A 22,334-nucleotide genomic window follows, 5' to 3' on the forward strand; every position below is an offset into this window, starting at 1 on the left:
CACCTTCCTACCTGGAAAGCTGCCTTAACTTTACACCGACCATTCCCTCTGGTGGGAATGATCTCCCCCAGCCCCTCCACTCTTGCACCTCTTAATTTAAATGTCACTCCTCTTGAATGTCCCCACATTTTGCTCCTGGAATCCCACAAGAGACCTCGGTCAGACTCCCTTCCCCTACTAATTATTTTCATAGAACTCTACATGTCTTTATTGTGCTTATTACAACTGTAACGTATTGATTAATTGTGCGTGTATGTGTGTGTAATGACTGCCTTCCTTGCCAGACAGTAAACTCGTGTGTTTAATGCTGTATCCCTCGGGGCTGGCATTGGGGCTGGCACACAATACGTGCCCAGTAAATAGCTGTAGAATGAAACCATAAACTAAATGAATTAGTACTGAAAAGAGAAAAGTTCAGGGCTACATGCTGGGAGCATGTGGATTTTAAAATGTATGTGAGACGTTAAATTACTAATAGAATCTCAAAAAGCCATCTTGCTGAAGCATAGATTGTTTGCCCTGTCATTTCTCCATTGATAAAAACTTCCAAGAACAAACGCATCATTATTCGAAGATGCCTCAGTGAATGCCAACACATAAACCACAGCAGTAAAGGCAGCTGACATTCTCTGAGTGTTTATTCTCTACCAGGCTTTGTACTGTGTGCTTTCCACGTATTCTCTCATAGAATCCTCACAAGAACTCTGAAAGGTAGATGCTTGGGTTTTTTGTTTGCTTGATTTTAATTTCTGTTTCCAAATGAGAAGACCAAGGTCCAGAGAGTTTAAATAACTTGCATGAGGTCCCTCAGCCAGTTAGTGGCAGGCCCAAAGTGGAGGGGAGGCAGGGCAGACTCAGTCCTGGGCCTGGCACAGAGCGCCACCCCTCCCCGACGGCCCTTCCCCTCATTAACTGGAATAGCTCTCTTGTTATCTGTTTTATAAATTTATAAGTGGAGCCTCTGCCTTGGTTTTCTCTGAAGCCAGAGTTTTGTGGCTAAAGAGGAATGTGAAAACTCTAGGCCTGCAGGACAGATTTGACCTTTGCAGCCTCCTGCCTTCCTGCCATTAGACTCCCACCATGCTTCTGCCTGAAATGCAGTGGACCAAAATGCTTCTAAGGCATTTTCCAAGTCTCGAGGCAGAGTTGTACTTTTTTGCCTGGTGCTCCTGCGGAAGGTCCACCCCTGTGTCCTAGCGCCACTCACTCCCTTTCTAAGTAGTGGCTGACGAGTTTGTCTCCGCCACTGGGCTGAGCCTCTGGGGAAGTTGGACCAGGCCTGCCTTCTCTCTGGAGCTCCTCGGCCTGGCCCGGGATCTGGCACAGGACTCAGGGGCCTCAGCCAGTGCTTGATGAATGAATGCACGCCAAGTGCAGAGCGGGTGCTCAGAACCAACCGGCTGAGTGCAGAAGCCTGGAGGACAAACCAGCGTGTGCCGGGAGAACCCCCTGAATGCGAGATGGAGATGATCAGATGTATTAATCACTGGTTTGGAAAGGAGTTAAAATATTTCCATAATATGGTATGTTTCTTTTCTAAAACAGATGTGCCCTCGTTGTTTCATGAGGAAGTAATTAAGTGTATTTGATTAAAACATTCATAAACGCTATCATTTATTCAAAGCTACTATGTGCTGCTGTCTTTATTGGTACTTTATATATGTATTATGTCTGGTTCTTCCCATCACCCTGTAAGGTGTTTTTATTATCTTCATTTTAGAGGTGAGGAATCTGAGGCTCTGAGAGATTAAGTAGCTTGCCCAAGGATACTTAGCTTCTGAGTGATAGGCATGGGAATGAAACACGTCTGGCTGACTTCAAAACCAGTGGGTTTCCATCACCCCAGCTGCTTCTGAACTTGTATTTGAGGTATCTTTCGAGCCAACACCCCGAACCAGCATGCATATTCCCTTCTTCCTCTCCACCCTCCCTGTGCCCGCCACCACCCCCACTTCTTAACCCTCTCACAGCAACCCCTCTCCATTTCTTTAGATTATTGCCTCTGTGCTTGCATCCTGAAACTGAAACATTTTTGTCATTGTCAGTAATTGGGCACTATTATGTATGGAAACTGCTGTTAACAGTCTACTGTGGTCAAATTTACATTAATACAAAATAGTATGTTTGTATTAAGGGCAAATTACACTTACTACAATTGTGTTTTCTTTATATAGCCTTTTACTCCTAAGACATCTTTGAGTCCCAATTTATATTTTCTAAAAATACATATGGTTTTTTTCTTCACATAAAATGTAAATGTAACAATGTGGTGAAAAGAAGTTGGTTAGATAAATTTTTTATTAAAGATTGTCTAAGCAGTGGGATACTTATTTCAAATTATATATGAAATAGAAGATTGAAATACCTCTGCTCAGAGCTCTAAGTTTAAGAGGTTTCTTACAGACTCAGATTCATTTATTTTCTGCCCCTCCTAGTATTTCAGCGGGATTAAGTTTTTTGAATCACTGGATCAAGTTTTAATTTTCCTTTTCCTTCCTTATACTGACATATGCTTTGGCAGAACAAAAAAGAGACCTAAACATGTCAGCATGATTTTTGTTCAATGAATTAAAAACCATAAAAGTAACAAGATCTGATCCAAATCCCTAAACTCCTGACATGGTGGTTTTGTCCTTTTCAGTCCCAAGATTCGTATTACTGACTTTGAAAAGCTTTCTGCCTGGAAGCAGAAGTGATGGCAGCAATGCATAATTTATCTGAAGTAGATTACAAGGGGTAGGCAGCACGGAGTAGTGGAAAGCATACAGGGCAGAGAGATCTGGATTTGAATCCCAGTCCCGTCACTCAGGCTCATGGGTAAGTCACTCCACACCTGTGCGCCTCAATTTCCTCATTGGAAGATGGGGGGAGTCTAGCTGGAAGAGTTGTTGCGAGGGTCTTTGAGGTAATGTACTTAAAGTACTCACCTGGCATAGATGGGCTTAATAATGGCAGTAATCAGGATCATTTCTACTTTGAGAATACCTTCAAATAGCTGAATCCAGAAGAATTGATTTATAATGCATCTGTCCGCTTTGTCTTCAGAGCTCATCTTTTCTCAAAATTCTTTAATTTTTTTTTTTTTCCCTCATCCTGTCAGGGAAAAAAAAAAATAGCAGGTAGATGCCACTAAATCTCTAACACCTGCTTGTCAGTGTTTCACATGGAACATAGACCCAGAACTTGGGATCGTCCTCACCAAGCAAGAACCACACTGATGGGAGGGTCAGGAACCGTATGCCAGTGATGTCCATTTCAGAACCCAGGGGGGCAGAGGAATTTTGTCATATTGAGACTATTGGCTTTTGAGACAGGTCAGCCTGGGTTTGGCCCAAACTTCTTGGGCCTCATTCTCTTCATCTGTAAAGTGGCGCTCATGACCTTGCAAGACCCTCCATGGTATGGGTTTCTAGCCTCTTGTCACTCTTTTGTTGTCTGTCCAGTAATTCCTCAAATGACACCTGGTCTCTGCAGCTGAAAGCCTTTGTATGTGCTCTTTTCTTCCTCCTGGAAATCCATCCCTTGCCACGCCAGCATGGACAACCGGCACTCATTCTTCAGAACCTAGTTGTGTATTAGGACAGGACGGGCTATGCTGTAGTAACAGACAATCTCCAAATCTCCATGGCTTATCACAGAAATCTGTTTCTTGCTCATGCTGCCTGGTGGGTGCTGTTTATCATAGTCACTCTGGGACCCAAGCTGATGGAAGCTCCGTCTCCACTTGTATTGCAGCCAACAGACACAAATATGGTGGAGCACACACCGGCTCTTAAAGCTTCTGCCCTGAGGTGCGTCATTTCTGCTCATGTTTCATTGACCAGAGCAGTTGTGGAGCCACACCAGACTTTAGAGATACAGGAAAAATGCTTTCCTACTGGAAGGAATAAGAAGCAGAACACTAGTGAGCAGACCCAAAGACTGCCGCATTTAGGTATTATTTCTTCAGGAGAGTCTTCCCTCGCTTGCTGCCTGCCCCAACTTGGACAGTTCCTGGCGAGTTAGCTGAGCTGCTTTTGTGCTCCTGTGGCACCTTGTACTTCTCCGCTTCCCTTACCACAGCACTTCCCACACTCGCATGGTAAATGTCTGGCTGAGGTCCCTACTAACAGAACAAAGGTCTGTTAGTGTTGACCACAAGTCTGTTACTGTTCACATGCCCGGAACTGCTTTTGTAGGTAAGTAGGCACTCAACTGTATGCGTGACCAAGAAACAAAGGCAGAGCAAACGTGTTGGGTTACTTTGCTGGGTTGTTGTGATGAGTCCATGTAACATAAGAATAATAATAAGTGCCTCATATAGTTGTAAGGTTCAGCCTTTCCCAGGGGTTTGTGGTAGGCCTTCAATGTGCTCATTGGCGTTGTTAGGAGGAGGAAGGGAATAGTGAAAATAAGTGGCATTGAGCACTTACATGTGTCAGACACTCTCATGACATCTTTGTGGAAGTTTCCTGGTGTGGTGGTTGGGACTCGTGTTCTGTCTTGGTCAGTTTTGAAGTGATACACAAGTAATTTGCTAAAATAATAAGATTCTGAAGATTGCTACTTGTTTCGGGTGATTTAGAGATTTGACGATGGCACGTTTCTATAGCATCATCACTCATTTGTGTTGCATCTTTAGTGGGTGAGAAAGGGGCAGAGGTAGAGCTAATAGTGACGTCCTTTTATTGAGTACTTAAAATGGGCCAGGGCCAGTGCTAAACAGTTTATGTGCACCATCTCATATAATCTTCACAGCATCCCCATTATACAGGTGGGAACTCTGAGGAGAGGAAGTCAGTTATGCATGGTCAGGTGGCATGGTTAGGACACCCTGGCTTGAGCTTTTAAGCAGTACTCTTCGTAGCTCTCCTCACCTGACTCACCAGGAATGCACGTTTCAGGAACGTAAAGATCATCACCAAAGGAGAGCAAAGCTACAAACCGTGGACCTAGTGGACAGAGTAATGTTAAATTCTTGGCTAACAGATACTGTAGAGGATGATCTTGCTGAAATGTTCTTCTTTTTTTTTTTAATCAGAGTGACCAGGGAGCACAGGGAAATGCTGGTGAAACTGGCGAAACAGAACACCAACAAGGCCAAGGATTCTTTACGGAAAGTTCGTAGCAACGCAATGAATAAGCTAAAGAAATCAAAAGACAAGGTCTCCGAGGACACCATTAGGCTCATAGAGAAACAGGTAACTACTGCCAACAGATGTAGTAGTTACGTCTCTGACGCAGGGAACCACTTGTTTGTGTCTGAAGAGAGAAAAACTAAAACAGTACCCCTGGTTCTTTCATTGACGTGATCAGGACTGATGGAGTCTCTGTTCTGGGCTTAGCCCTGGGGATATGGAAGAAGGGAGGGTGCTGTTGATGCTTTGCTAGGTCCCAGGCTCCACGCCGAACCCTTCATTTCTCCCCGTTGCTACAGAGCTGTGAAGTGGGTCGTGGGGAAACTGAGGTTCGGAGAAGCTAAATAACTCGCTCAAAGCCACAGTGCTGGTAAGTGGTCCCAGTGGATCCCAACACAGGCAGTTTGCTAATACTCTCATGTGGTTGGTTGGGTGCTGACACAGAAGGACTTAACAGTGTTCATAACAACGCAAAGGTATGCTGTGTAAAAGAACATTGTGCGGGTGGGTGACTGGTGTGAACAGTGGCTGGGGCTTCGGAATGGGTAGAAAGGACACAGTGGCCAGTTCATGGAAGGGCTTGGAGGCCACGCTGAGCAGGTTGAACTTTAGCATGTCCAGAGACTCCCACATGGGCTGTGCCACTTTATCAGTTGTCTGATAAATGCTGCCTAACAGGCCACCTCAAAACTCGGCGATTTACAATATCGGGCATTATTTCTTAGTCTCGTATCTGCTCAGCTGGGGGGTCGTGGTTCTAGGCTGGGCTTAGTGGGCTTGGCTCCAGATGTTGGATTGGGTTCAACTCTGCTTTATGTGTCTCTCAGTCTTCTGGAGTCAACAATCTTCTCAGGGCATCTTTGCAACAGCAGATGCCAAGAGCGTAAGCCCAACCACTCAAGTACATTTTAAGCACCTGTTCTTGGTACATCCCATTGGCCAAGTGAATCACATGGGCCAAGCCCAGTATCACTGAGACAGGAAAACATATATATTCATGGAACTCCAGGGGAGGGAGTGAATATTTATAGAATAGTAGTCTAATCCACCACAGCATCACAACCACTTGAGGAGCTTATAAAAATACAGGTTTCTGGGGCCCTGCTCTCAGAGATTGAGTCAGTGAGTCTGGGGTGGGGCCTAGGGATCTGCATTAAAAAAAATTTTTTTAATGTTTATTTTTGAGACAGAGTGAATGGGGGAGGGGCAGAGAGAGAGGGAGACACAGAATCCGAAGCAGCCTCCAGGCTCTGACCTGTCAGCACAGAGCCCGACGCAGGGCTCAAACTCACAGACTGTGAGATCATGACTTGAGCCGGAGTCAGATGCTTAACTGACTGAGCCACCCAGATGCCCCATGGGATCTGCATTTTTAAATGCTCCTCCCGTGATTCTGATATAGTAACTCCCTGGCAAGATTTTTTCTTTTTTGCAGACCGTGGGGAGGTCATATCTGTGCTTATGAAAGATGACTATGGTGGCTGTGTAGAAGACAGATTGTAGGGGGCACGACTGGAGGCAGGGAGGCCAGGGGGGCTGTTACAGAAATCCAGCCAGGAACTGGTGGTCTGAACCTGAACCTGAACCGGTGGAATTAGGATAGGAAGATGAATTTACTAGTATTTAGGAGATAGAATAATGTTTAGCATAGTATAATGGGCTTGCTTAAAGCCTCTGCATCCACCATAGAATCATTATTTTAGGAAGATTGAATGTGAGTGTGGGCAGGATGGGGAGTAAGGAGAGAAGAGGTTGGAAGCAAGGAACGCTGTTAAGGGGCATCTGGAGGAGGCCATAAATTAACCAATTGCTCTCCTCCTGGACCAGCAGTTAGAATGCCAGTTGTAGGCCGGCCTTAACCACCACCAAAGAAAAAGCTGGGCCTGGGCTCTGCTCCTGCATTTTCTGATATTCAGTATGTTTACCTAGGAATGTATATTTTTAAAAAGCTGCCCAGATAATTCTGCAAAAGCAGACACAGAAGGTAATTAATGACCTAGAAGCCTTACGGTGTACCCCTGTGATGATACCAGAGTTAGATCAAGGGAGTTCTGCACTTGATGTCCTGTGACCCTGGGGACATTTCTTGACTCCTTGTAGTCCGTTTGTTCTGTAAAAAGGGATTTGTAATTCCTGCCTTAAAGGGTTGCCCTGGAGATGTTAGAAGCACCTTTAGAATATCCAATTCCTGGGGGCGCCTGGGTGGCGCAGTCGGGTAGGCGTCCGACTTCATCCAGGTCACGATCTCACGGTCCGTGAGTTCGAGCCCCGCGTCAGGCTCTGGGCTGATGGCTCGGAGCCTGGAGCCTGTTTCCGATTCTGTGTCTCCCTCTCTCTCTGCCCCTCCCCCGTTCATGCTCTGTCTCTCTCTGTCCCAAAAATAAATAAACGTTGAGAATATCCAACTCCTGGACTCTCAGAGCTCCCTTCTCACCTTCTTTGTGCCCTCTTCTTCTCTTTTTTCCCTGTACCAGCTAAAAGAGGCTCCTGGGTTAGGCTGGCCTTTCTGAGCACCCATCCTGCCTTGCAGGAGTCTGTCCCTGGCCCCACCTGGGCCAGCTCCTTGTCCATCCCCAGGAGAGTCTGTCTCTACAGTCAACACTAGACCTTTTCACTGCTTCTTAGTGGTAGGCCCGTGGACCTCAGGAACCTGCCAGGCACTCCTCACTCAACAAGACTGGCCCTGTGCCTCAGGGACCAGAGCCTGTGTTCCCTGCAATGGGAAGAATGATCAGATAAGCAATACTCTTGATAAAACCCACTTGACAAAGTGGCTAGAAGCCTTCACACTAGCACCTGGCTTTTCACCTTCCTATTTAGACTAGATTTTTTTCTTCAATACTTACAACTGTTTACTATTCTTATTTTTCAAAATGAAGATAACTTTATTAGTTTTCTGATGCTAAGCTTATACATGCTTAATGTAATTTTTTTTAAAAAATAAGAAGATAGTAGTTGGAATCTCATCCCCCAGAGATGACCATTGTTAACATTCTAGTGCAGACCTTCAAGTTATCTCTGGAAAGGTGTAACGTCATATTACAAGAGAAAGGATCACCGTGTATATACATAATATATCCAGTGCAAGAACCTTTATTATTTAAGATATTATCATTTAAATGTGAGTTCTTATCATTAGATTAATAGTTTATTGTCATATGGTTAAAAGTTTGAGTAAGAAAATCTTCAGGAGACAGCCTGGTGCACACTTTGTTTTATTCTTTTTCTCTGACAGAAGGCACTAATCTGGAGTTTTGGGTGTGTGTTTTTTGTTTTGGTTTTTTGAATAAGTGAGACAAGCTGATTGTTGTTTTATCAAAGTTTGTAAAAATGTATTTGTTTACTTTGTTCTTGATTATTAAAGTGTAATGTATGCTCACTGTAGAAAATGTAGAGTTCAGAAGACTGTTTTAAAACATGGGGGAAAAATCCACACCATAAACCCACATTGCAGAGACAACTGCTCTTAACATTTTGGAGTATTTCTGCTTTCCCTCTTTTTTGTTTTTTTTTTTTTTAACTACACAGTTTTTAACACGTTTGAGAATGTAGTATTCATACAGTTTTGTACTCAGCTTTTTATATTTTCTGTTTAGCATTAAAACCATTAGCATTTTCTCGTGTCTTAAACAGCCATTTCTGATGGTTACAAAACAGTCTGTCTTGTGGTTTATACCATAATTCACTTTCATAAGCCTCTTGTTGGACATTTAGTTTGTTTAAACTTTTTTGTTATAAATAAGGTTGCAGTGAATATTTTTATACATAAATCTTTGTAGAGATGATTTCCCTAGGATAGAGTCCCAAGTGTGGAATTATTGCACAACGGGAATGCATATTTTTAAGATTCTTACTGCCTAAATCACTCGCAAGGTTTTTAGAATATGTATATTTTTAAAAATTGGTTGCCTTTTCTAATGCCTAACATCTGAACCCAGAATTTTTAGTGTGAGCTTGAAATGCTGCTTATCTTGGAAGTATTGCTTTTGTTTCTACACTCCGCAGAAAAGATTAAGTTATTCTTTGTATAAATCTATACAACCTTTCTAAAATAATAGAGCAATATATACCAAAATCCATACATTTCTGATTCAGTGGCTTAGGAATTTACCCAAAATAAAATTGTTGAGAATCTTACCTACAGAGGTATCTGTTGGAAATTGGAAACTGTCTAAATTTCTGACAGTGGGAAAATAAATTGTGTTACATCCACTTACTGGAATCTCTGTATAGAGACAGTTATAAAAAATATTTTGCAGATATGGTAAGTTTCTTTTGGAATTTATTTATTTAATGTTTATTTTTGAGAGAGAGAAAGAGGGAGAGTGTGTCAGAGTGCGAGCAGGGAGGGGCAGAGAGAGAGGGAGACACAGAATCCGAAGCAGGCTTCAGGCTCTGAGCTGTCAGCCCAGAACCCGACACGGGGCTCGAACTCACAAACTGCGAGATCATGACCTGAGCCAAAGTCGGGCGCTTAACCAATTGAGTCACCCAGGAGCCCTGGAATTTATTCTTTTAAGGTAGGTTACATAACTATTATAATATGACTCCATTTTTATAACAGAACCTTTCATGTACATAAAAGGATTGGCAGCTTAGGGGTGCCTGGCTGGTTCAGTCGGTAGGGCATGTGGCTCTTGATCTTGGGCTTGTGAGTTTGAGCCCCACATTGGGTGTAGAGATCACTTAAAAATAAAATCTTAAAAAAAAAGGGTGGCATCTTATCCACTAGAGAATGTTGTGCATCATTTCAGGCAATGGGATTATGAGCAATTTCAATATTATTCTTTGTGGGACATTTTTTTGTATGTTCCAAAATTCTTTTGAGGTCAGATTTTTAAAAACTATGTCATAAAACTCTTCCTTCTTTGGTGTATAAAAATGGAAGGATTTGGTTGTGGGTTCTATCCCTAGAGTCACTTCTGACCCCCACCCCCACCCCCACCCCCACCCTCCCAGTCCTCAGCCCAGGCCAGCTCTGCTGAAGAAGGACAGGGGCCTGCCCTCCCAGGACTCTGACATCCGCCAGCCTGCTCTTTCACCTTTGCGTCAGTAAATGGGCCTGCCGAGCATGAAAGCACTTGGCAGAAACCACCAGTACATCTGGCCAAGATCTTTCACTGCCGTCTTTTTCTGAGGAGCTTGCTGCTCTGAGTGAGGCTGGGTGCTGGTGGCTGAAGGAGGGCAGGGCTCCTAGCGGACAGGACAGGCACGCAGGCAGGGGGCTGGACCAGGTGAGGCCCTGGGTGTTCCGACAAGCCTCGGGAAGGCTGACTTTACCCAGCCCGCCCCGGTGCGCCTTGTGCTCCCGCCATCCCCTTTCCTGTCTCTGCCTTCCCCTCTCCTGCACTAGAAGGGAGCAGATGTGGTGGCGGTAGGGTGATGGTGATGTGATCTCTATGAGGCAGTGTATTAAAACGGAAAGGACTCTTGCTCTGCCGACAGACAGGCCTGACTGACCCCCATCCCAGCTCTTTTACTTCCCAGCTGCTCAGGTTAGCGAACGGCTTACCTTTCTGAGCTTCTATAAAGTGGGAGTAGTGGGTCTTATCTCCCAGGACTGGCGAGGAGACCAAAGGACATATATATTAAAAGCGGCTGGTGGGGTTGCTGGTCCTCGCTAAGTGTCCACTATATTTGCCCGTCCCTTTCCTTTCCCCACCCTTTGAATGTAGAACTGGGATCGGCTGTTGGAGTGACCCTCACCCAGTTCCACTGGTGCCGGAGGGGTGGGGGGACTCCCCAGGGGAGTCGCGGCACCAAACTGGCAGTTGGGGTGGGTGAGTTCCTCACTCAGTCTCACCACTGACTTTCTGATGTGACCTTGGGCAGGAGAGTTAACATTTTGTGCCTTGGTTTACTCCTCTGTACAGTGGGGATAATACCTGACCCACTTGCCTTACAGAGGTTATGTGTGGTTGTTGGATTTGAATGAAATAACAGAGGACAAAACCCCTTTGCATACTAATGAACTGCTGTGCAACTGGCAGGTGAACTAATGAAATATTCACAATGTTTTAAAGGGAGATAATAACAGCATTTCATATGTTTTGAGGATCATGTGAAATAGTGCACAGGAAGTTTTTAGCCCAGTGTCTGGCATGTAGTGATACTCAGTAAGAGGGAGCTGCTGGTGGCAGTGGGGTCGTTGTTGGTGATCATTATCTTAAGAAGTCTGACGAAGACAGACAAGATGAACTTGCAGCCTGACTGTCCCCAGGGGCACTTTGTGCCTACAGTTTGGTAGAAAGTTAGTAAATATTTCCATGAATCGATTAACTTGAAGTCAGGAAATGATAAACTCAGAGTAACACAAGCCGATTTGCATAGCAAATAAGCCGTTTACGCTGTGCCTGCATATCGATGAACGCACTTAGCCCTTCACAACCACTCTGAGGAAGGGCCCAGCGTCCCCATTTGAGAGATGAGGGAAGCGAGGCTTAGTGACTTGCACATCGTTATCCCACCGAGAATGTAATCCAGCACCCACATTATCGCACTGTTACCCTATATATTCTTCCTCCCCCCGGTCCCCACTCTTGAACCCAGACTGCCCTCCACGCCATTTTCCCAGAGGAGCGTTGCGGTGCTGGCTCCTGCCGTCCCAGGCTGCCGGCCTCCAGGCGCTGGAGTGAGTGCTGCGGGCACCATGCCACACGCCGTGCAAGGTGGCCGCCCCAGGGGCGGGGGGGCGGGCAGAGCATCTAAAGAGTACGTGGCTGAGTGAGGAGGGCCCAAGCGGCCGTTTGGAGCCCAGCCGTGTGCCCAGCAGCCCCTGAAGCGGTGCTTTCCCAGCTACAAACAAGCAGCTGTTGCTATGGTGAGAGCCTGGTTGTCTCCCTGCCCGGGGCCAGTTGCTCCAAATCCTTTTTAGTTTCTTCCCTTTCCACAGTGCATTTAGTTCCCAGTTCCTGGCCAAGGCCTGTGGTCTGCAAATAAAGATGTCAAACAGCTGCTGTGCCACTGAGCACACAGATCCTGGGCCCCGTGCTGCCCCCTTCAAGGCTTCCTGCCTCGGGTCCCTTTTAGACGTGGGAGGGAAGCTGCCGCACTTACTAAGTTGTTTTGTGTTTCTCGTACTTATACCCTCACCGCGAGAAATAGACAGTCTTTGCCATTTCTAATGGCTGTATGTACTCACACGCTTCCCTGTTCTATCACTTTAGATTTTCTGACTTTTCGTTATTAAAAATAAAGCCTATATATATATACATATATATATACATATATATATATATATATGTATGTGTGTGTGTGTGTATATATATATATATATATATATATAATATGTATTTGCATACAGAACGTTAGAAATTTTTTTCAGATTCCATTCATGTGGTAATTTCCCAGTGGAGAGATTTGGGGGGTGAAAAAATGTTACGGACATTTGCATCCACTCGAATTCTTTTCACTGATGTACGAGCTTATCCATTTTACCATAGCTTTCTGGAGTCAAATATTGTAAATTAAAAACGACAACATCAGATTTTGTTAACTACGATAACTGAATTATATCTTGTTTCCATTTGCATTTCTTCAGTGTCTGATGGATTTCCCAGGTTTGTTAACCAGATTTACTTCATCTTTTCTCAGGACTTCTTTTTTCTGCTTAAACTATTGGGATCTTAATTTTCTTATCAATTAATATGGGATTTAGATAGCAGAGTGTCTGAGGTGTAGGAAATTCTAGAGGGTCCTTAAGTGACAGAGAAAGCTGGCTTCTCTGTATTCTATAATAATATTTAAGAATTTTGGGCTGTGAAATCAGACTACCCAGGATTGAATTTTGTCATTGCTACCTTCAGCTGTGTATCCTGAACAAGTGATTCACTGCCCCAGTTTCCTCATCTGTGAAATGGGGATAATAATTGTATCTATTTCATGCGCTGCTGTTAGGAATCAGCATGGTGCCTGAATAGTGTGAGGCTTTTGTCACCGTTACCGTTTCCCAGATCACTTCCTCATAGCTTTGGAATGTCTGTCCCCCTCTCCTTCGCCAGCCTCAGTTATCGGGCCGTCTCATTTTGTGTCCCTGCAGATCAGCCAAATGGCCGATGATACGGTAGCAGAGCTGGACAGGCATCTGGCAGCGAAGACCAAAGAACTCCTCGGATGAAAGCCCACCAGGGGCAGCGGTACTCCAGAGCCTGGTTTCTGGTGGAGCCCGTGGGTGGCACTTTGGCACCCCTCTTCCCCGTCTACACCGAAGGCTGCCGTCTTGCAGTTGTCAGTGTTTGTGAGGCTCAGCCTTCCAGGCCTTCTGGTGGGGCACCCAGACTTGTTCCTTCTCTTCTTCCTGCTCCCTGTCCACCCCATTCTGCCCTGGCCCTCTGCCATGGGTGGCCCTCAGAGAGTATCTGTTGCTGACAGATGGCCTCTACTTCAGGCATTTGCCCTGATCGTGACATTGCCAAGCAACTAGGACTATTGGCAGGCTTAGCCCGTCTGTTTCTCATCTTGGGAGCCTCCTTTTCAATTAGTCAGGCCCTGTCCCCAACTTTGAACTCTGGGCTGGTGTGGGCCTTCACCTGTGACTGGATCCCTTCGCCAGAGGCCCGTTCTTACGTAACAATAAAATCAAAATAAATTGTAAAGAATAACAACCACAAAGGAACGGGTAGAGTCAATCCGGATTAATGTTCCCTAAGGACCTTTACGGAAAGCCACCAGAACAATACTTTTGCCTCTGAGTCATCTTCACACATGCTTTTTTCTCTGCCTCAACCGTTCCTCCGCCGCTGACCTACCTGGCCAGTCCTGTTCATCCTTCACGTCCCTGCTTGGGTACCACTTGCTCCGGGAAGTCCTCCTCATTCCCCCAACCTAGGGCTCCTATTATTGGCTCTCAGGACTGTCTACTGCTTTGAATTGAACCTTTTTGGTACTTAGTCTCTAGATCTTCATTTTCCTCAGATCTTGGCGTAATGTCTGGAACATAGTAGGCATCGAGATGTGTTGTGAATGAATTGCACAGAGTAGCCGCTCAACAAGTACTGGCTTCTTTTCCCGTCCTTCCAATCATAACACCATCATTCTGTCATTTTCCACTCTTGCCTCGCCTTTGTCCTCAGCATTTACTTGGTGATGAGATACCTTTCCCCCAGGGCCCGCCTGTTGTTGACAGACAAGTGGTTTGTTGTGGCTCATCTTTGGGTGCTGGGTTGTTAGGTTTTTTCTCCAGTAAACAATCGATTGATTCTCCAATAATAATTAATCTTCCTTCCTTCCTTCTTTTTCCCTTTCCCTTCCCTTCCTTTCCTTTCTTGCTTTCCTTTCTCTCATTCATAATATAGCCGTCATGAGCTACATGCAGTTCTAGGCAATATGTTTAATCTTCATGGTACAATTGCAAGATGTATATTCTCTCCACTTTACAAATAGAAAAACTGAGAATGGGGACTTGAGAGTATTGGGTAACTTGCCCAAAGTAACAAGCCTAGCAAGTGATAGAAGGTTCCATTCTTCACTGTCAGTCTCATTTTACCAAGAGGGAGGAGCTCAAAAGAGGTCAAGTTTCTTGCCGGGGGTTACACAGCTAGCAAGTGGCAGAGCTGGGATTCAAACTGAGGCCTGATCTAAAGCTTGTGCTCTGCCCACGCATCCTGCAGCCTTCATAAACATTGATTGAACACACTGTGTGTCAGGTGCTGTGCTACATGCTGGGAATGCAAAAATGGGTAAGGTGTGACCTCTGTCTTTGAGGGGTGCACGGCACACTGGACTGTCTCAGGTGGAAGGTAGGAAGTCCATTCCAGTTTTGTCTGCCTTTCGAGTGGCCCCCCCTTGGGCAGCAGCCAGGCCTGGCCGCACTCTTTCGAAGCAGCACCCAGCTTCCCTTGCTGTCTGACTCCTCTCATATTCTATCCCTTGCGGGAAGTCTGCTCTTCTCCCGCTGCTTGTACTAGTGGCGCACACTGTGCACAGCCAGTGGGGGTTCAAGGTCAGAATCAGGTCAAAAATGAAAGAAGCTAACAGTCTCCTGCCCCGCTTACCTGTCCTCGGTCCAACCCCTCTCGCCAGCCCTGAGTGGCCATCACACGATCGGAAGTCAGCTGAGGGAAGAACAGGGATGGAAATAGCAATCGAGGAGCCTTTTTTGGGGTAAGCCACATGGCGGGGGCATTGCAGCAGCCTTTCGTGAGTGGCCGAAAGCCCCCACTCCTAGCAAATGTGCTTCTCAAAGATGCAGGATTTTTTAATAAACAGAGGAAATGATAAATTATGTTGTAACTCCACTCCAAAGACATTTGGTTCTTAACAGCCAAATCCTCTGTAGTCTTTAAATAAACAAAAACTTATTTGGTGAACAGACAGGGTTGGGGGGGGGGAGGTTGGAAAATGAAAGATTTTCTGTACTTGGGTCCCACATGTCAACAATTTCTCTCCTGTGTGTATGTTGGCCAAAGCTGTATATCATGATAAATGAATAAAGGAAAACCTCCAGCCCAGGGCAGTCAGACGGCTCAGCAAATGGCTTTCAGCTGATTGCTCTATTTTAGCTGACATTTATCAAAGAGTTTCTCTGTTCCTCTGTGTCAGGGCTGCAATGGTGGCAGGGACGAGAACGGGACTACCTGTTTGGATCCGCTGAGTAATGAGGAATGCTGGAGCAGTGCTTTCTCCCTCTCCCCTTCCTTGAGCCTCTTTCTCTCAAAAGGAAAAGCTGGGTATGGAAATCCCTTCCCTTGCCAGAAGAATTAACCACCTCCTCTGTTCAGTTAAACTGCTTCCCAAGCCCATGAAAATGACAGGCCAAAGAGAAATTGAGAACTTTTGTCCTATTTATTTATTTTTTTCTTTTTTCCGTGTGCGTGTGTGTGTGCGTGCGTGCGTGTGTGTGTGTGTGTGTGTGTTGGAAATTACAAAAGAAACTGGGATGTAAAAAGTTAAAAAAGAAACTTCTTGTAAGTTCCTAATCTCACTCCCCTTTGACAATTAGATGTATATCCTTCCGGATCTTTCTCTATACGTACATAATTTTTTAACTTATTTTGAGAGAGAGAGAGCGCATGCACAAGCTGGGGAGGGGCAGAGAGGGAGAGAGAGAGCATCCTAAGCAGGCTCTGTGCTGTCAGCACAGCATCCAACACAGGGCTCAATCCCCTGAACCATGAGACCATGACCTGAGCTGAAATGAAGAGTTGGACGCTTAAACAACTGAGCCACCCAGGCACCCCCATACATAATTTTTAAAAAGCAGGAAAGGGAACTATTCTGTTCAGACTCTGAAGCTTGCCTTTTTTTTTTTTTTTAGACCCAGCAACACATCATGGCCATCTTTTCATAGGTGAACATAGAGATAGAGTTCACTCCTTTTTCATTGCAATGCAGTATTCCATAATACAGGTATACCTGAACTGACTTCACTGTTACCCCCATGATATTAAAAAAAAAACATTTCAAATGCATTGGAGGGTGTTTCTATTTAAAGGTGATTTGGGGGGGGGGTGCCTGGGTGGCTCAGTCGGTAAAGCATCCAACTTCAGCTCAGCTCATGATCTCGCAGTCTGTGAGTTCGAGCCCCACGTCGGGCTCTGTGCTGACAGCTCAGAGCCTGGAGCCTGTTTCAGATTCTGTGTCTCCCTCTCTCTCTGACCCTCCCCCGTTCATGCTCTGTCTCTCTCTGTCTCAAAAATAAATAAACGTTAAAAAAAATTAAGATGATTTTTATTTGTTTTTTGAGGAAAAACAACCCCCATTCTAAGTTTATCTGTTTTGGTGAGTTTTACCTACCCTTCCTCAACCTCAGACTAACATTTATTGAATGCCTATTGTAGATGAGGTACCATGCTGGACACTTTACGTGTGTTACTACATTTAAACTTCTGAACAATGCTAGCTGGTGTATTATCTCTGTTTACATAGGAGAAAACTAAGGTTCAGAATGGGCATTTAATTTGTCCAAGGTCACACAGCTAGCAAGTGCCAGAGTGAAGTCTGAAACTCAGATCTGACTTTGAAGTAGGTCCTTAATCCGTGCACTTCAGTCCATAAGTCTTCACCAAACACTTAATTCGAAATTCACTCAGCACTGCTCTAGGCCCCAGAGGTGATAGAAGAGAAGCAGAAAACTCACTTTCATGAAAACAATTAGCTATTTCTAAGAAAGGCCCACGTTGAAAGCTGCATAGGACGTGGCACGTGGTAAACACTGAAGGGGTGGTAGCGCTAAGGGCGACAGTAAAGATTTATATTTACATTAATTCTACCTCACCTGTTTGGCAGAGTCCTCTAGAACTTGGAAGAGAAGCAGTGAATGAGCGGAAAGACCACCAGCAGTGAATAATGGTAATAATGACGGTCATAGTGTTGGTGGCACCAGTAACTGATACTGGCTGATACTTTTAGTTTTCTTTTTTTTTTTTATTAAAAAATTTTTTTTACATTTATTTATTTTTAAGAAACAGAGTGAGACAAAGCATGAGCGGGGGAGGGGCAGAGAGAGAAGGAGACACAGAATCCAAAGCAGACTCCAGGCTCTGAGCAAGCGGTCAGCACAGAGCCTGATGCAGGGCTCAAACCCACGAACCGTGAGACTGTGACCTGAGCCAAAGTCAGACTCTCAACCGACTGAGCCACCCAGGCGCCCCGATACTTTTAGTTTTCAAAGTGCTTCTATATCCTTTAATCCCACTGAAACCACTGAGTGAAGCTTTGCAGTTTCTTTTGCTCTAATACGTGGTCAGTTTCCGCGATGTGCATTAAAAGGAAGTGTCTCTGGGGGGTACAAAGTTTGATACGGACACAAGAAATGCAGTTCATAGATTATACTGTTTAGGTTTTCTGTATTAGTTTTTTGGCCTTTTGATGCATCTGGGACTGAAAGTCGTGTGTTTCAGTCTCCCGTTATTAGCATTTGTATTTCTTCTTGCAGTTCCCATAATTTCTGTGCTGTCTGAATGCCCAGATGGCCTGGCTCTTCTGTCATCTTCATATATCATTCATTCAGTGCTTGGGAGTCTGAGTTCTGTCTTGTCCTCTATCAAGATCACAGCCCCTGCTTGCTTTTCGTTTATGTTTGCTTGCTGTGTCTTTCCTATTCCTTTATTTGTAGTCTTTCCAAATCACTGTTTTAGATTTAGATTTCTTAGAGTTGGGTTTTGTTCTATGAAGCATTCTGAAACTGCTTTTAAAAATTATCCTCATTTTTAATTGATAAGATACCCATAACGTAAAATTTGCCCCCTTAACCATTTTTGAGTATACAGTTCAGTAGTAGCATGTACATTCACATCGTTGTGCGGTATGGAGATCTCCAGAACCCTCTTCAACTTGCAGGACTGAAGCTCTCTACCCATTAAACAACTCGCTCTCCAGCCCCTGACAACCACTGTTCTACTTTCTGTCTCTATGAATTTTACTACTCTGAGTACCTGATAAAGTGAAATCCTACAGTATTTGACCTTTTGTGTCTGGCTTATTTCACTCAGCACAATGTCCTCAAGGTTCATCCACATTGTAGCAGCTGTCAGAATTTCCTTTCTTTTTCAGGCTGAATAGTGTTCCATTGTATATATAGTAAAAACCTGGGATTGTGAGCAACCTGTTCTGTGAGTGTTCCACAAGACGAGCAAACATTTCTAATAAATTTTAACTTGATAAACGAGCGATGTCTTGTAATACGAGTAGTACGCGATGCTGAATGTCACATGAGCACAACTGAGCCAAGGGTTCTTGAAATTCGCTTTTCTCTACAAGTGCTTTGGAATATAAGCATGTTTCTGGAACAAATTATGCTTGCAGACCAAGGCTTTATATACAGTAAACCCTTGATCTACAAGCATAAAAGAAACTCCTTTTCTTTCAGTAGGGGACCTTAACTCATTCACACTTACTGATAATACTGAAATGTTCAGTAGAACCCTACACTTACCCTTTGTTTGCATGCAGTATTAACACTGGGTGATTTGGTGTCTAAACCCTTGGCAGATTAGGGTCTGGGTGTTAGGTTGGGGAGAAGGGTTGCTTCTGCAGAGAGGAGGCTCACTGCTTGTCGAATGAACAAATAAATGACGATCCCTGTCTCCTATATTCTTTGTTCTGGTCTTTGTTTTAATTCATCACGTGCTGTTGGGTTAACTCACCCTGAGACGTAGCCTTCATTACACCACACCTCTGCTCCACACCCGTCAACGGCGCCCTGTTGCCTGCTGAATTGTGTACAGACTTCACCCGGGCAAGCAGTAACTTCTGCCGTCTAAACCTCTGTATCTCTGCAGTTGTGATGCACCTCTCACAGCCACCCTAAGGCAACTCGTGCTTAAGCTCAGTGGAATTATTACCTTTTCTTAATTTTTGTGCCTCTTTCTTCCTCTGCCATGTCTTGTCTTAGGCTGTTTGCCTGCTATGTGCACCCTTAGGTCACTGCCCCACCCAACAGGCACATTTTGTCCAGCCTTCACAGCTCTTGGTCCCACATCCTTGCACCAACTCATTCATTTCTCTATCTTGACGTTTCTCCTGATCCCTAAATGTGTGTATGCCTGTTGACCTGCGTATGCCTCAAGCACCACACACTCAACCGGCCCCATCTGGAATACGTGTCCCCGCCAGACCCACTCACTGTCCTGTGTTGTCTCTCGGAAATGCCTTCGCTATCCCCTCACGTGCCAAGCCAAGACATTGGGAGCCACCTGTGCCTCCCTCTCCCTCACACTCTCATCCAAGAAGTCACCAAGTCCCATCAGTTCTGTCTTCAAAGTGCACATATCCGAGTGGTGCATACCGGGAACAGAAGTGTCAAATGTTTCAGGCTGGCCTCGCCTGTGTCTCTGGCCTTCCTCAGAGGCAGAACACCACCAGCCCTAGATAAGCCTTGTGTGAATCCCTGGGAAGAAAGTTCCTTTTCTTTTAACTCTTTGCATTCCCTGACTAGCACAGAGCTTGGCTCAGAGCAGCTGTTAAGGAAATGTTTGTCCAATTGTAATGGGCCTGCCTGGCCTTGAATACAAATGAAGTCAATTTCCATCAATAACCCAAAGTTTCTCTAATTACTCTCACCTGCTTGCTCAGACCTCCAACCTCATCTGCTGAGTCAGCCTCCAGAGTTTCTGGGCATCTAGAGGCTGCCTCCCATGGTGTCCACGGTCACTGGTGTCCACCCTGTGCCTCTCCTGCCCAGGCTCCCCCTCGCCAGCCTCTGCAGCCATCAAAGCCACTTGGAGCTTCACCTTTGCTCCTGTTGGCAGTGTGGGTGTCCGGGACCAGAGTGCCGGTTCCTGGGCTTGGGGTGCCTGAGCCAGCTAGGTGGGGTCCTCTTCAGAGGCAGGGGAAGGTCTTCCCAGTCCCAGCCCCCCCCCCCCCACCGTGGCCCCTGCAAAGCAGCCTTGCTGGGGTTTAAAGCCCTCAGGCCTCCCACCACTGTGGCTCCTTCTCAGGCTGGTAGAACCCCTGACGTGTGGCTCACAGCTGGTGGCTGGGTGCACGTGCCTTCTCTCCCTAACAGGTTCTAGCCTCAGCCCATGTTGCCCCCTCATTGCAATAAGAATAATAGTGGCTAACAAGTCCTGAGCCTCTGCTATGTGTGAGGCGACCCTAGAAGGCTAGTTATTGTTTTGCTCATTTTACAAATGAGGAAAGCGAAGCACAGAGGAGGTGAAATTGTTCAGAGGCCCCCAAGACCAAAGGAAGGCATGAAGTGCAGGGGGCCTGGTGTCTGACCCCCAGCCGGGCAGCTTCAGTAACTTATTTCAGGGAAGAGACCAGAGGGGCTAGAGTGGCCAACGAGTCCTGTCCCAGCTTTCCCCTTTGTGCCCGTGGTAAGGGTGTCTCCACTTCCCCAGGGGGCGCAGGGAGGGGCTTGCTCAAGCAAGATCCGTGGTTTCCAACGGGGCTGGGCCCCCAAAATATCTTCACCCATTTGAGGCAGAATAAGTAAAATAAAGGCAATGTTGCAAATGTTTACGTAAAATTAATTCCTTTGGACTATTGCATATTGTTAGATCTTGCTCTTCCTACTGCTGCTTTCGGTGTTAAAATGTTCTATTATGGAAGGATAAGAAGTTGGTGAGTCTTTAAAAAAAAATTCCCATTTAGAAAGAATAACAGTCACCTTCTGCTGATACCCTCCATTTTTTTTATTATTATTATTTTTAACTTTACAGATGCATGAATCCCAAAGTCTGGTAGCTGTGGGACCTCACGCCTACTGCCAGCACTGACCTCCTGAGGCTGTCATCCAAGGGAAGCTGGAGCTGTAACCAGGGAGTGAGGCAACAGAGGGAAGCGGTTTGACCTGTGTGGGTGTCAGGGACCCAGTGGGTGAGCAAGCGATGGGGCAGGGGTTAGAAACAGGACAATAGTCAATCAGGAGGGTTCAGAGACCCACAAGGAGGAGGGACGGATAGGGAGAGGTGAGTCAGAGAGAGGAGAGGGAGACAGAGACAGAGGCAATGAAGAGACAGAGACACGACATGAAGGCCAGAGGGAGGGAGAAAGAGGCAGAATCAGAGAGACAAAGACACACACACACACACACACACACACACACGCATGCGCGCACACATGTGCACATACACGTACAGGCACAGAGTCCGCAGGTAGTGACAGAGAGATGGAGATAGTCAGAAAGAAACAGAGGTTGAGAGTGAGACTGTCATCCCAAAGAGATATTCTGAGACACCTAGAAGGAGAGACACTGAGATAGAGACAGAGACACAGAGGGAGATAAATACACACGAAGAGAGAACACGACAGAAATCCAGGGGGAGAAACACAGAGGCAGTTAAGACAGGAAGAAAGGAAGGAAAGAGAGAAAAGAAAGAGAAAGAACAGAACAGAAAACCAGGAGGAGGCACATGTAGCTAGAGCTGGAGACTGAGTGAGGCAGAGGGAGGTATGGGGGGAGAGTGAGCTATTGAGCTGGTGGCCGCACAGCCCCCGACGGCCGGCCAGCCCCGTGTGTGCAGGGTGTGGGTGGAGGAAGAGACTGCACCAGCCCGGGCCAGGGCTGCAGGGACCAGATAAGGACGCCTGCCAAAGGAAAGCGGGGAAGGAAAGACGTTTACAAATCCCCCCGGGGGGAGAAAGCCAGGGAGGCTGCCCCAGGCCTAGAGAACAATGGGTACTTGACTTCAGTGGGTCATTAATGAGACAATTAATGGAAAGAGTAACAGAGGCCTCCCCAGGGAGGACTCAGAGGGTGGATGAGTGGAATTATTGTGGAGGGCGGTTCTAAGGTGGGGGGGGGGGGTCTGTCCCCACACTCCCAGATGTCCA

General features: G+C 45.8%; 1 protein-coding gene across 2 annotated transcripts in view; it reads left to right on the top strand.

The window, feature by feature from the left end:
• MRRF (mitochondrial ribosome recycling factor) overlaps window positions 1–18,723 on the top strand; it is a 56,780-nt gene extending 38,057 nt beyond the window's left edge. For both annotated transcript variants that reach the window (XM_049628241.1, XM_049628252.1), the window contains 2 exons: window positions 5,021–5,180; window positions 13,156–18,723. In XM_049628241.1, the coding sequence (XP_049484198.1) occupies window positions 5,021–5,180; window positions 13,156–13,233 (238 nt within the window). In that variant the 3' untranslated portion in view covers window positions 13,234–18,723. The remainder of the gene's footprint in view (window positions 1–5,020; window positions 5,181–13,155) is intronic.
• The last annotated feature ends 3,611 nt before the right edge of the window (window positions 18,724–22,334 follow it).

The sequence above is a fragment of the Panthera uncia genome, chromosome D4 (genome assembly GCF_023721935.1).
Source record: "Panthera uncia isolate 11264 chromosome D4, Puncia_PCG_1.0, whole genome shotgun sequence".
NCBI classification, from domain to species: Eukaryota; Metazoa; Chordata; class Mammalia; order Carnivora; family Felidae; genus Panthera; species Panthera uncia.